The sequence below is a fragment of the Plecotus auritus genome (assembly GCF_963455305.1).
Source record: "Plecotus auritus genome assembly, chromosome: 4".
Classification (NCBI taxonomy): Eukaryota; Metazoa; Chordata; class Mammalia; order Chiroptera; family Vespertilionidae; genus Plecotus; species Plecotus auritus.
The window spans coordinates 129391533-129405004 of NC_137775.1; the positions used below are offsets into that span (position 1 = coordinate 129391533).

At 49.9% G+C, this 13472-nt stretch overlaps 1 protein-coding gene across 1 annotated transcript in view; it reads right to left on the reverse strand.

Moving 5' to 3' along the window:
- Window positions 1-13472, reverse strand: part of PLXNA4 (plexin A4) — a 418177-nt gene that overhangs the window by 338990 nt on the left and 65715 nt on the right. Inside the window, 1 exon segment of the mRNA XM_080663238.1 lies at window positions 6822-8095. Within this exon segment, the coding sequence (XP_080519364.1) occupies window positions 6822-8006 (1185 nt within the window). The 5' untranslated portion in view covers window positions 8007-8095.

Sequence of the window (13472 nt, forward strand, 5' to 3'; positions counted from 1 at the left end):
GTAATGACACCCAAACCAGGGAAAGATGTGGCCGTTATTATGCATGGATGGCATGTGGGGCCCATCCACTGGGGTTGGGGGGGAATGTAAATTGAGTGTCCGAAGGGACAACTCCCTACACTGTCTTTTTTCCCTCTCCACTAACTTTGTTAATGAAAAGAAGCAAGTGCCCTGAGCCAACGTCTGGTCATTCCCTTCTGTCTTGCAAAAACGAAGGGATGCTAAAGGCAACAGCAGGAAGAGTCTGGCCGGAAATGTGTCCTCTCCTTCAAATGCCTCGGCTTGGCATCCACCACATGTGCCTGATGGGAAGGGAGGCAAATGGGCACATTCCAGGCCTGAGATACTAAGCATAACATCTGGGTGAGGCACAGCCCAAATATCTCTAAATCAGATACCAGTGGAGAAAAGATATAAGTATGAAATCACAACAATATTAGTAAGTCCCTTTCTATCCCATCCTGTGCCTATTATAACCAAAGGGGAATATGCAGATGGTGCTACGAAGCTGTTTAAGTGTCCTACAGATAGAAGGTGCTCAGTGTCTATCATTATTTATGAATGTCTATGCATTTCTCTTTCCATAGGCGTCTCGGCACACTTTATTAAAGGGGATATTATTGTATCACCTCCTTCTTGAAAATGACATGTGTAATTCAAAGCAAAGGGGAAGCTGCTTCCAGCCCAGTGACATCTCAGGGGCTGGGACTGGCTCAGCCCCAAGGTCCAAACTCTCAGACCAGGATCCAGGCCATAACGCCACCCTGTGAAGATGGCTAGAATTGAAGGACAGGTCCAGAAATGCAATTCTAGACTGTTGCTGATTGAATGAGAGGCTCAACTGCCAATTTGGGGAGAGATCACACACTGTGTGGGGTGTTTGCACATACATGTGTGCAAGTGGGAGAGAGATCTCCTATATTAGCTGTTGCGTGTGATGTGGGGGTGTGAGGGAGAATAAATTACAGACAGAGAAAGCTATAGGGACCCTACAAGATGAGAGTGCACAGAGTGTGAGTGTAAGTGACAGTGAAACACAGCAGACAGACAGAAAGGAGAGGGAAGACAGACACCATGAGAAACTGAGTCGGTATCCAGACAGACAGAATGTGTGTACACACATGAGTGTGTTGTAGGTGTGCACACTCCCATGTCAGGGTTGATGAAGTAGATATCTCGGCATTAGGACACAGCACTGCATGGCCCACATCCTGACCCGCCACTCAGTAAACCCCACACTGAGGTCTCTTGGCAGTTCTCTGTGCTAGCATTCTGCATATGGGATTCCTGGGTCTTGACACTCTCCCTGATGACCCGATGGGCTCCAGGGTGACATCATGGGAGGATACATCCAGCTGAGGAGGCCAACCTCAAGCCCCTTCCTCTCATTTGGCAAAGGATACTACCCAGGGTGCAGCCACCATCCTGTACCCCAAAGCACCATGCATACTTGACTGGCAGTGACTTTCACTGCAAATCCTGATGGCCAAACAGGAGGTGGGTGTGCTTTTCGCCTGAATACCTAGGACAGAAGCCATATCCAGGGGAGAGGGGAAAGACTTGACTCTCTAAAGCGTCAGGCTGTGATAAGGTAGCCCCCCAAATGCTAAACTGGAAGTTAGGAGTATAGGGGTCAGTGGGCTGTGAGGGGTAAGTGCTTGGGCTGATGTGAGAGGAGCTTGGTGATGTGTGCTCTCATAGGGACTTGAGCATGAAATAGGGCATGCATGTTTAGTGTACCACAGTGTGTGTGTGTGTGTGTGTGTGTGTGTGTGTGTGTGTGTGTGTGCGTGCGGCCAATGCAGTGGAGATAGAAAGGCCTGGGGCAGCAGGGGGGGAAGTTCCTGGTCTGTGATAGGCCTGTGGCTGAGCAGAAAGAGAAACCTTGCTCAGAGCCATAAACAACAGGATACACCCATCTACTCAGAGCTGCCCTTCCTGCTGACAGGGAAAGAAAACACCCCAAGCAGACTGGCAGAGACCAGCACCCGGAGCCTGGGATGACCGCCTGCCCATTCCGGATGCTCACTCTTGTGGAGTTTCAGGATCCCAGGCGCCAGACGAACCTGAGTGACCGTCCAGGCTGGGACGGGGGGCCAGCCTGAGTCCATGAGAATGACCTTGTCCCCCTCCCAGGGCCACTGTGCCTGAGAAACAATAAATATGAGTCAGAGTGACAGCACCCATGAATGGGGTTCTTCTCCTTCACTACTCCTCACTGTCGGGCATGAACTGGAGCTTGGGGATCAGCATAAAGAGCTCAGCCCCTGTGCCTCTGTGCATCTGGTGGGACTAGCTGAGCTGACAGGCAACCTCCAAACTCAGACAGGCACTTGGCCTCACAGTGGTTTCCCACCGTTAGAAAGGTGAGAGGCTCTTCTAGTTCTTGCAGTGTGGGGAGTCCCATAGGCACTTAATGCTCTAGTGCCCAGGGTTGTAAATGTCCTGTGATGCCCAGGCAGTGAACTGTCCCACCCCGGGTGCCACCAGCACACCACTGAGAAACACCAGTGGGAAAAGCAGCGGCTGAGAATTAAGATGGACAGCAGGGTCCAGTCTACCAATTACGTGACCGTGAGTGAAGGATGTGACTTCTCTGTTGCTCCATTTCCTCAACTGGAGAGGAAGGCTGCCCTTTCTACCATCCCGAGCACTGCTGAGAGGATGAAGGAGGTGATGAACCCTTTGTAAATGTCAAGCACCATGCACACCCCTGCAGTGGGATTATCAGGCTGCCACTCTGTGCTCCCATTTACGAGGCTTGGCAGGTGTGAGGCGAAGATTCTGGATAAGAATTTCTGCCCCCAAAGACCTAAGTTCAAGTCTTGAGGGGAAGATAAGAAGCTGATTACTGCATCATCCAGCCTCAACTGCATGACAATCACTCACTCCCAGGACCACAATCATTGTTCCCATCACATAGACCATGACAACCTGCTTGGGTGCATCTCAGTCTTAGACTCTTGGGCTCCTGGAGACCAATATCATTTCATGATTCTTGGCATCCACCAGGTATGAGTACGTGGCCAAAGGCCTAATAAATGCTTTATCCCCTCATCCATTCATTCATCCATTTGGAGACTGAGGCTGGTTTTCTGTGAGGTTATCCCAGAAGGCTGGAAAAAGGTCGAGGAGGAACAGATAGCCATGCCTGGGGGACTTTGGGATGCCCAGCCACGTGGCCCACGTAGTAAGCAATAACCTTGGCCCAGCCTGGCTACCAACTCCAGGTCAGGGGTGTCAGATGTCCCAAGAAAGCTCTGGGAGCTGTCACCTTGGCTTGTTTAGGCTCCTGGCACATGACAGGAGCTACGGGCTATGTATGGGCTCCTCACCCCAATGGTCCCCCACAGGACCAAGAAACATGGGGATGCTTCCCCAGCCTCTACACTCAACGCCCACTCAGGTATTTGCTTTGGCAGCAGGCATTGACATTCAAAGTGACAGTCCCACGAGGAGGCCCCACCCTTAATTCTGAGGTGGGCTCAGCCAGCTTTCCTAATTCACCTGCAATAAAAACAGGGAACTCTCTGGGCACTTGCAGAACTAGGCTCCAACCTCATAGTCCATGGCTTCTCCCCAGCCTGGTCCCCAGGCTGTGGCCCACCACACAGCTCCAAGAATGCCCCATGGCATGGCAGGCCAAGTCACACAGGTATTCTCTCCCAGCTCCACTCATCATCCCTGAACATAATCAAAGGGCAGTGGAGACCTAGTGAGGGGTTGAGGGGCTCCAGGGCTTACACTGCCCCCTGCTCTGAGTTTTGGAGGCATGATTTCATTGGAAGGAGTGTGGGTCCCAGGAAATGGGAGGGATCAGAAGAGCCTGAAGGACATCCCAGGGTACACATTCTAGCTTAGGAAACGCTAACAACAGGAGCATGGGGTCGGGGGGCGGAAGGAAGGGGTAGGAAACAAACCACTACTCACACCCCCTTTGCAAGCTCTGAGTTGTGACTATAATAAAACCCATAGCAGACCCCGACCCTGCAAAACACAGGTCCTAAAAGCCAACCTCCTGGGCCATTTTTCTACTGCTGACCCGACACAGGAGGAGGCCATCTGAGATGGGTTCCATTTTGCAAGCCTCAAGGGAATCTTGGACTGGGAGACAAAGAAACTCCAGAGTCCACCTAATCCATCCCTGCCTCCAGGCAGGAGGGAAAAAGAAGAGGGACCTAACAGCTGCGGGGATGGGTGGAGGAAAGGCTGTGTTGGCCAACAGTGTGCCAACAAGGGTTCCTCAGTGGGACGCTGGGGAGCCTGGCCTGGCTGGTGGCATGTGAAATATGTGTGGTCTGAGCTGAGGCCAAATGAATTGCAGCTGAGAGCTCCAGAGCAAAGTAACCTGAGGATCGGCCGAATCAAAAGAAACTGATACTGCACGTTAAAAGCTGGCGTGATTTTTCAGACTGGCTGGGGAGACAGCCCAGCCCTGTGCGCAGTTTCTGGCCTCCTCCTTTCTGCTCTCAGCCCTGAACTTGCCTCTAACTTGAAAGGGCTAATTAAAGCCAAAGAAAAATCAAAAGCCTGTTATCTGGCTCCATTACTCCAGTCCTGGCATTAGCCTGTCTTGCAAAGCTGTTTCCCTCTGTTCTCTCCAAGGCCACCACGCGGTGTTGGGACCTGCAGCTCTGCAGACATCCATGATGAACTTGACTTTTTATATTGTGGCAGGGAGCAAGGGTGGGGCACACTCCTGCCCATGGGCAGCCAGGCTGACCCCTGCAGCTGGTTTTACTCCCCAAATGACAGTTTAAGCAAGTTCTTTACAAACCAACGTCTACAGAAAAAACAGCCAACCCCTCTGACCTCAAAAGAACTAGTTTAGTAAGCACACAGCATAAACATATCATTTTCTAACCTAGGACATATGTGTGCATGCTCATGATGGTATTTATTGTATATGTGCACACACGTGTTTGTACATATGTGTCCATATGGATATGTGCAAATGTGGTGCTAAGAGAGGAAAGAGGATTATCCTCAAGGGTCTGCCATTCCCCCGCAAGATGTATGACCTTGGACAATTCATTCACTTGGTTGGGCCTTCGAATGAAAGTTTAGACTATAGGATCTCTAAGAACCATGTCCATGCCAACATTCTAATGCAGCTCCCAGGAACTATGTTTGAGTGTGTAAAAAACTTATACACAGACCAGCATCTGGACTGTCATTCATTGCCTTCATTTGGGAGCAGTCCATGGACCCCCAACTTCATAAGCCTGTTTTATAGACTCTCCTGAGGGTTAGGTACTGCCCCAAACCAGAGACTCCAAAGGATATGTCACCTGCTAGGGCTCAGCAGATACAGAAGGGTCCCCTCGATTCTCTGGCTTGGCAATGACTGTCAATTGTTGCTGCCTTCTTTGGCCCATATACCTCTCCCATTTCCTTTGTGACACTAGGGGTGTCCTGGATTTCAGGGCCTCCAAGGAGGAATGGCATCTTTTAGTTTCAGTCCAGGCACCTGGAAAACTCACCACTAGAAAGCAGTCTAAGCCTATATGTTAGGACACCAAAGACCAAATTTTGCTGAGTTCTTACTTTCTCCTCCCTCTCCTCTACCCCACCCCAAATCCCAATGACTAGAAAAGCATGCTGGGTAGAGTGGGTGCCAGTGCCCTCTGAGATCAGCTTGGCAAGTGGTATGAAGGGAAACTTAACTTTTACAAATGCATTTCCTAATATGGAATTCCACCACAGTTTGACTAGACATCAGGATCATATTGATGCAAACGCACACTTCCACCTGATGGGTGAACTTTCCTTTCCTCATTAAGATTACAAGATAGATTTTCTCCAACTAGGTTCATAACTTCTTAATGGGACCATAAAAAGAAAAATGGAAAGGAGAGTGATATGGGGCATAGGTGATGTCAATAGCTGAGCCATCCAACTCAGTTGAAGAAAGATTTAGAAAAACATTGGACCATTGGAAAGGTGAACAGAAGTCGAGCCACAGAAAGTCACAAGTATTGGGTCACAAGTGGCTGAGACTTGTGTCACCAGTTGCCCCTGTATCACCCAGCAAGACAGCAGCCTGAGGTACGGTCTGTCCCTCAGGCCCACAGGCCCTGGGACGGCCTCCTATACCAACCCTCCCTGCCCCCTTCTTCCAGTTCCCCCAGCACAGCTGTCACTCGTAGCTCTTCCTGAGCTTCCCCCTGACTTTGTAGTCTTTTTTGTGGAGCTGTGGGCACTGAAGACGCTTAACAAATACAGTTTTCTCAGCAAGTCCTGCTTTCCCTCTACAGTATGTTCACTGGACTCTCAACCCTACTCTGCTCTCATTGTTCACTTTCTAAAGATGTGCCAGGGGCTGAGACCATAGCTCCCCTGAAATTCCCCATCTATCTCAAATGCAGAATAACTGACACCATTGCTCCCAGTAATAGTTTATTCTCAGCTCCCAGGAAAGTGATTCACTGGTGTGGTTGGTAAGAAAGTGGGCACACACCTTGTCCTACAGTACATGATAACTGGCCTTCAACCATGCCTGGTGCATGTGACATGTAAGTAACATAATCCCCGCCTATCCCTAGCGTTCCCTCCAATAACCAGTAAGCCAATATGGAGTAGAGAAAAGTGCCCTGATAGAAAATCTGTATTTTAACTCCAGCTCTGACTTTTATAAGCTCAGTTGCATAGTCACAGCATGTTTGAGCTGCTGAGGATCTGAGTCCAGTGAGACGCAGAGATAGGATATATCTGTCCCATCTGCTAAATGGCATGGATGATTCAGACCCCTCAAAGGCCATAGGCTAGGGTCCTCCCTCCACACCTTATCATTCCAGCCCACAGGCCCTCCCTTGACTCACCGCGCTGCTGCAGGGGATGTCCTTCACCTTGAGCCAGGCCAGGTCCAGGGTGCCTTCACCCCGGTAGCAGGACTGAAGCCGCTCCTTAATGCGGTCATTGATCTGCTTCAAGATGAAGATGCAGAGGGCCGACTCATCCAGGGATTTCATTTTCCTCTTCTGGCCCTTGGAGAAGACAGTGAAGAGGAGGTCGTCCTCTGGATGGACTCCAAGGGTCTGGGCGAGCATGGCCCCGGCTTTGGACAGGTAGGCAGCCTGAAGCAAGCGGTACTCCACCCCGCTGCGCTCACAGCCAATGGGCACCTCCACATAGGAGTTGAAGGCGGTGTCCTCTTTGCAGAGCCTCACGAGCTTCGATGTATAAACCTGTTCCTTTGTGGTGGAGCCTGGGGGAGACACCAACTCAGGCTGAAGGGTCAAAAAGTAGACAAAGTTGCCACTGCTGAAGCCATAGACGTAGTAGATGTCAAAGTCGGGGATGACGGTGAAGGTGTCCGAAGGGATCTTAATCATCGAGGCCACAAACTCATCGTGGAAGACATATGCAAACATGCCATCAGCTTCTGAGTTCTTAGTCAACTTCCGGCTGGAGATGGTGGGGAAATACTCTGGCTTCCCGTCCACTGCCGTGGCAATGAAGAGCTTGTCATCCAGGTTGCTGTAGGAGACGATCACTCCAAAGACAGAGCCACTCTCGTTGACCCCCGACAGGTAGTGCTCCTTCTTGTGGAAAGGCTCCCCCAGCTTGAAGAGGTCCTCCAGCCGCAGGAGCTTGCAGATGCCTTGATACAGGCTCCCGCACGCAATCAGCCTGTTCTCCTTGTAGTCTATCAGGAGCATCTTGTTGACATTGTTGGTGGTGGTCAGCGGCTCATTGCACGTCTGGACGATGCGGGGTGGATAACAATTGGGATTGTCCTCGTCCGGCCCTGTCTGGTGGGTCACCAAGACCTTCAGGTCGCTGGAGAGCTTGTAGATCCGGTTGACGGCCCCCAGGTAAATGTGCCCTGTCCTCCTGTCCACCACCAGGTGGTTGAAGCCCTCCGCTGGCTCCCCACGAAATGTGACAAAAGACCGCTTCTGGGATGGTGGGGGTGGCTGCCGGGGCAGCAGAGTGGAGGAGCCCATCCCCACCATCAGGAGATGGGACAGCAGGCAAGTCCAGTTCCAGGGCATGGCTCTCATTTCAGACGCGAGTCCTCGTGGCACAGTAGCACTGGCAAAGCACAGTAGCACTGGCCCTGGGCAGGCCAGGACTCAGGAGTGGAGGGTCCCTGTGAAGAAAAGAAAAGGTGTGATGCTGGATGACAATGACAGCAACTCAGCTTCTCCCATAGCTTGCCAGGGGGATCCCCAAAGTACTCTGCTCACGCCGAAATAGAGAACTGTACTGGAGAAGCTAGAGGCCAAGGGACATGGTTGCCATGGCTGTGGGACAGCCAGAGCTGGTGACAACAGCCACAGGAGGGCAGTTCAACAACAATAATAGTAAAAATAATAGTGATGCTAACAATGATAATAGTGATGATAATGATGAACAGCCATTGACTGCCGAGTGCCTGACTGTACCGTAACTGTCCAGCACCTTCCAGAGACAAATCTTAATCTTCAACTTCAACTTAACAAAACTCTCAGTGCTGGGTACTTCCATCTGCCCCTCCAGATCAACTCCCCCACTTCTCTGCACCTAGGAGGCTGATCTGCATGGAGGTACATCCATGGTCTCCTTGCCCTTGGGCCTGGCGAGATGCAGCCAGCGGGAAGCAGGGCAGAAGGCTGGAGGAAAGGGGAGAGGACTGGAGGAGCGGAGGTGGGCTGCATGCACTGGCTGTGACCCTTGTCCACAGGTCACACACAGTGCCCTGGTCAGCCTCTCCACCCAGACTCTCTATCTCCAGGTTCTGAGAACCACCTGCTGCTCACCTCTGTTTGGTCCTATAGGGGCCTTACTATTTCTACCCCTACCACTGCCCTGCCTCTTAAGAGCCACACTTTTGCCAAGAGCCCCTGTATTAATCTTTTTACGAGCGAGTGAGTTTGCATGTACTATTTCTTGCCAGGACCCTGACTCAGAGACCTCTGAAGTTAGTGGTATTGTTAATCCCACTTTATAGCTTGGGAAAGTTATGTAACTGGCAAAGCTAAAAGTGGTAGAGGTAGATTCAAACCTGGCTGTACAAGTCCATGGCAGATTCTCATCTTAACTACCAAACCATCTCAGGTTAGCCAGACACAGATGGGGATGTACCCTGGTTCCTATTTATTCACGGCACAATAGTTCAAACAACACTGTCCATTGCCACCTGGCCCTCCAGGTCTGCACCTGCTGCAGGGGAAGCTGCTCCTGTGTCCCTCCCCCACAACCTGCTGGATGGACGGTGCATAAGCCCAAATAAAAAAACCCTTCTCATTGCGGCAGTAACCAGGTCCTCTGGATACACTGCCCGGCTCTGAGCCTCAGTGTCCTTTTAATGAGGCAAATCTTGGCCGCCTCCCACAGTGGGCCCTTCTCTGAAAGGTTCTCATTAAAGGGAGTGAACAAATGCTTTAAGAATTGGTCGGGAGGAATATTAATAAATAACTCCCCAAGGGACAAAACAGCTATCCATCCTACTGGTCTTGTTGATGCCTACCCGAGATGCTTTCTGCATGTAAGCCTAGAGGACAGATTCATATTCCTTACAGTTGGGGAGAAATCAGGGCAGAAATGGCCTACATCATATTTGGGGGGTGTCTCAGTTTGTGGCATTTGTTATTCACACCCAAACATGTCAAAAATAAGGTCACAGGAAGAGGTAACTGTTGAGCAACAGAAACCCTTCCAGCAAAGAAAGAGCATGAGGTTAGAAGGAAACCGAGAGAAGAAAGAAGGTAGGCTTGACATTGTTAGCTCAACTCCCAATGAAAACACAGGTCTTCCCAAGGAAGTATCAAAGGAGGACTCTGGCAGATGGTGTACCCCACAACTGAAAGCAATCCTGCATGTCGAGGGCCTTCATTCATCCTCTCCATGTGGAAAATGCTTGCTCAGGGCACCGTGAGACATGCCAGACACCATGGAATCCAAGGACGGCTAAGGCTGGACCGGGCACCCACCCCAGGAACCGGAATTACTCAGACAGTGAAGAGTTAAGTGACAGACCACAGAGTGCTTCGGCAGTTTGCATGAAGAAAGTGACTTCTAACGTGGGGTGAGGGAGCATGGAGAAGGCTGTAGGAGGCCTTGGGGAGGGGGTGACATTTGGGCTGAGCTATGAACTTGGAAAGGACATGCAGAGCTGGAAGGGAAAGGCCTCCCTGGGGAGGGGCCAGCATAGCATATCAAACAGGATGTATGCCAGGAAGGGTCTGTCTGGAGAACCCGGTTCCTGAGAATCAGATAGAAACAGGGCTGGAAAGAGAGAGCCACGAGCTTTGTTGGGAATCCCTGCAAGGCTGAGGCTGAAGTACATGGTATTAAGTAAAGACACTTAAAGGAAAGAGCAAAGGCCCCCAGAAAGGAGACTCCACACTCTTCTCCATTTAGTCTCTGCAGAAGGAACTGAGTTTGGAGCTGAGAGCTGTGGACTTCCTGAGGCAGGGAGGGCCTGCCTTGCTCACTAGTGTGTCCATAGCCCCAGACCAGCACCTGCACACAGTGGAAGGTTGAGGACTAGCAGAAAGAGAAGCTGGAAGCAAGGAAGAATGTCACTACCTGTGGACCATTTGCCACACCCCAGATCCCATGCAAATGCTGGCACATGGACTACCTCACCTCCTTTAGCATCACAGGTCTTCACTGGAGTCGATACTATTTTACCTGCTTCTCAGGTGAGGAACCTTCAGCTCTGCAAAGGCATATGGCTAATAAGTGACAGAGTTTGAATTCAAACCCAGGTTTGTATCACTGCGTCTTTCTATCAACATGCAATTCCAGAGCCCAGCATACAGAGTACTTGGAAGCCCATTTTATTTCAGATAAATCCCCAAACACAGAAATCCAGGACATCAGCCAGGAGTACCTCCCTGGCGGCTCTGTAGGTGAAAAAGCAAAGCCCCTGGGACCCACAGGGCAGAACCTGGCAGGTAACACCCATCAGGTGGGCCCTGCTGTTTACCTCTAAAAGCACCAATGACTGGAAAGCACCTGGCATACATAAGTGCTGAATAAATGATCATTGTTGTTGAGGAGATTTAAATAAGAGTAAAGGGATTAGGATTATGATAGCGAGATGGTACCTATGTACCATCTCAATTAGAGTGCTGAGGAGTCCGGATGGTTCATCTCAAATTGCCTGCACAAATCCAAGCATCAGAGAAAAATCTAGATGTTTTTGATCTGAAAGAGATAATCCAGTTTAATGATCCCCAATCCCTGATTTTAGAGATCAGGAATTTTAGAGATCAAGGGAGTTGAGATCCAGAGAAACAAATGACTTGCCAGAGGTCGCATAGTGAGTTCAAGGTAGGGTGGGCTTAAGCTCAAGTCCCTGGAGTCCCCGTCCAGTGCTCCTCCCACAACCCACAGCTTCTCCCCTGACTTTATCTGAACCCACTTCGGCATCTGCTCCCTGGCCTTTGGAGGAGCCAGCCCTTTGGGTGCCATCTGCTCTGCTGGCTCTCAGAACATCGCTGCCGACAACCAAATTACAGCAGGTCCAGGAGCCCTCGTTCCAGAGCTGGGGCAGGTGCCGGTCAGGGCTCAACACCAACCCTCAGGAGAGGACTTTCGCAGTCCCTGTATCAGAAACTGCCAAGCACCCTAGAAAGTATGCCTGCCACGCCCCTCCTTACTGTACACACGCACAGACCCACAAGCCAATCTGCAGTTCTCTGGTTGGTGAGAGGCGAGACAAGGAAGCCTGTAATTATGAATTTACTGAGCAGAAAGGTGCCAGGGCTCATTCTCCATCTTCTATTAGGCACTGAAATGAGACACAGTTATGCATCTCAAACACTTACCACCCTCATCTGATGCTGAAATCATTGCGCCTGAGAGGGTGGGGGACCCGCAGAAAACAATAACGTGTGATAGGAATAAGCAGCCGCTCATTTTATACACCACGAAAGGGACTGATTAGGAAACAAACAGCAGAGAAATGGAAGAGAAAGAAACAGGCCAGGATGTGGGCTCCAGCCAGCCTCCCTGGAGTCCCCAATGGGGATGACCCAGCCTATGAGTTGTCCTCCCGCCCCAGCTCCAGGCCCCTTAGCAGAGTGGCCAGGCCCAGGCCCCAGCTGCCTGAGGCTGCTCCATCTAACCTAAGCTGGGGCTTCCAGGGTGGTTTCCACTCCAGGACACCAATCCTCATCAGTGGTAACCCGCCCTAGGAAACCCTCAACCAGCTCTCTCTCCAGTTCCCAATTAGCTGGTTTTCAAACAAAGTCTTAGAGGTAGCATTCAGTCCAACCCTGGTTCTTAAAGACAAGCAATGGGACCGAGTCATCTCCAGATTGCCCCAAAGAACTCACCGAATCAGGGAGCGTGGGAAAGTGGTGAGAAAGCAGCAGAGCTCAATGGCTCTGAATCAAACCCAAACACACTCCAATTTTCCCTTCTTTGAAATCAGATTTTAATTCTGTATGATCTCAGGGAAGACGAACTCATTTTTAGAAGCTGATCATCATTCTGATTAAAGAAATTGGAGCTGTCTTTGTTTTATGTGGCAGGTTTTGAAGAGCTCAAACTAATTTTCATGAAATAGCACCATCCTCTCAGATTCCTGATGGTAGAGAAGAAAGTGATGACAGAGTATTTTAAACTGGCAATTACCTCACAAAATTACTTTGGAGTTTACAAGGAGTTTTCATAGACAGTACGGTGTTCTGATTTTATTGTTCATGGCAGGTGTAGGTTGAAGAGGTATTCCTAAGTATACCTGCTTTACAGATAAGGAAACTGAGGCATGAGCAGGTACAAGTCCTGGCTGAGGTCACACACAATCATGTTGGGACTTTGGAAGCTCTCCAAGTCTCCCTTACTTGCCCAAAGCGCTTTCTCTGACCCACTGGACAGAGTGCTAACCCTCAGGACATTTACTATGGAGCAATGGAACGCTGGGAAAGCATATTCTAAGATGTTTCCAAAAAAAAAAAAAAAAAAAAAAAAACCATCTCTACCACCCATGACAAATCCAGAAACCAACGGAGTGGCCACACATGCTTTTTAACTGAAATAAAATAGAAAATAAAAATAAGAGCATGTCCTTTAAGATTAGCACAATTTAGTGAGACCTTTGTCTCAGCCATCTGTGTATATGTACATACTGAGTGTGACATAAATGTATTTCTTTCTGGGGGTCATTGTGTTGGTTAATTTTATGTGTCAACTTGGCTGAGCCATGGTGTCCAGATATGTGGTCAAACATTATTCTGGATGTCTCTGTAAGAATGTTTTGAATGAGATTAACATTTAAACTGGTGGGCATTAGTGAAGCAGACTCCCCCCTATAATGCGAGTGAGTGGCATCAAATCAGTTGAAGATTGAACAGAACAAAGTCTGGCCTCCCCTGAGCAAGAGAAGATTCTGCCTGCAGACAGCCTTGGACTTGAACTACAACATGAGCTCTCCTCCGAGTGTCCAGGTCCACAGGCCCACCCTGCAGACTTTGGACTTGGAGCCTCCATAATTGCTTGACTCAATTCCTTAAAATCTCTCTCTCTCCCCACCC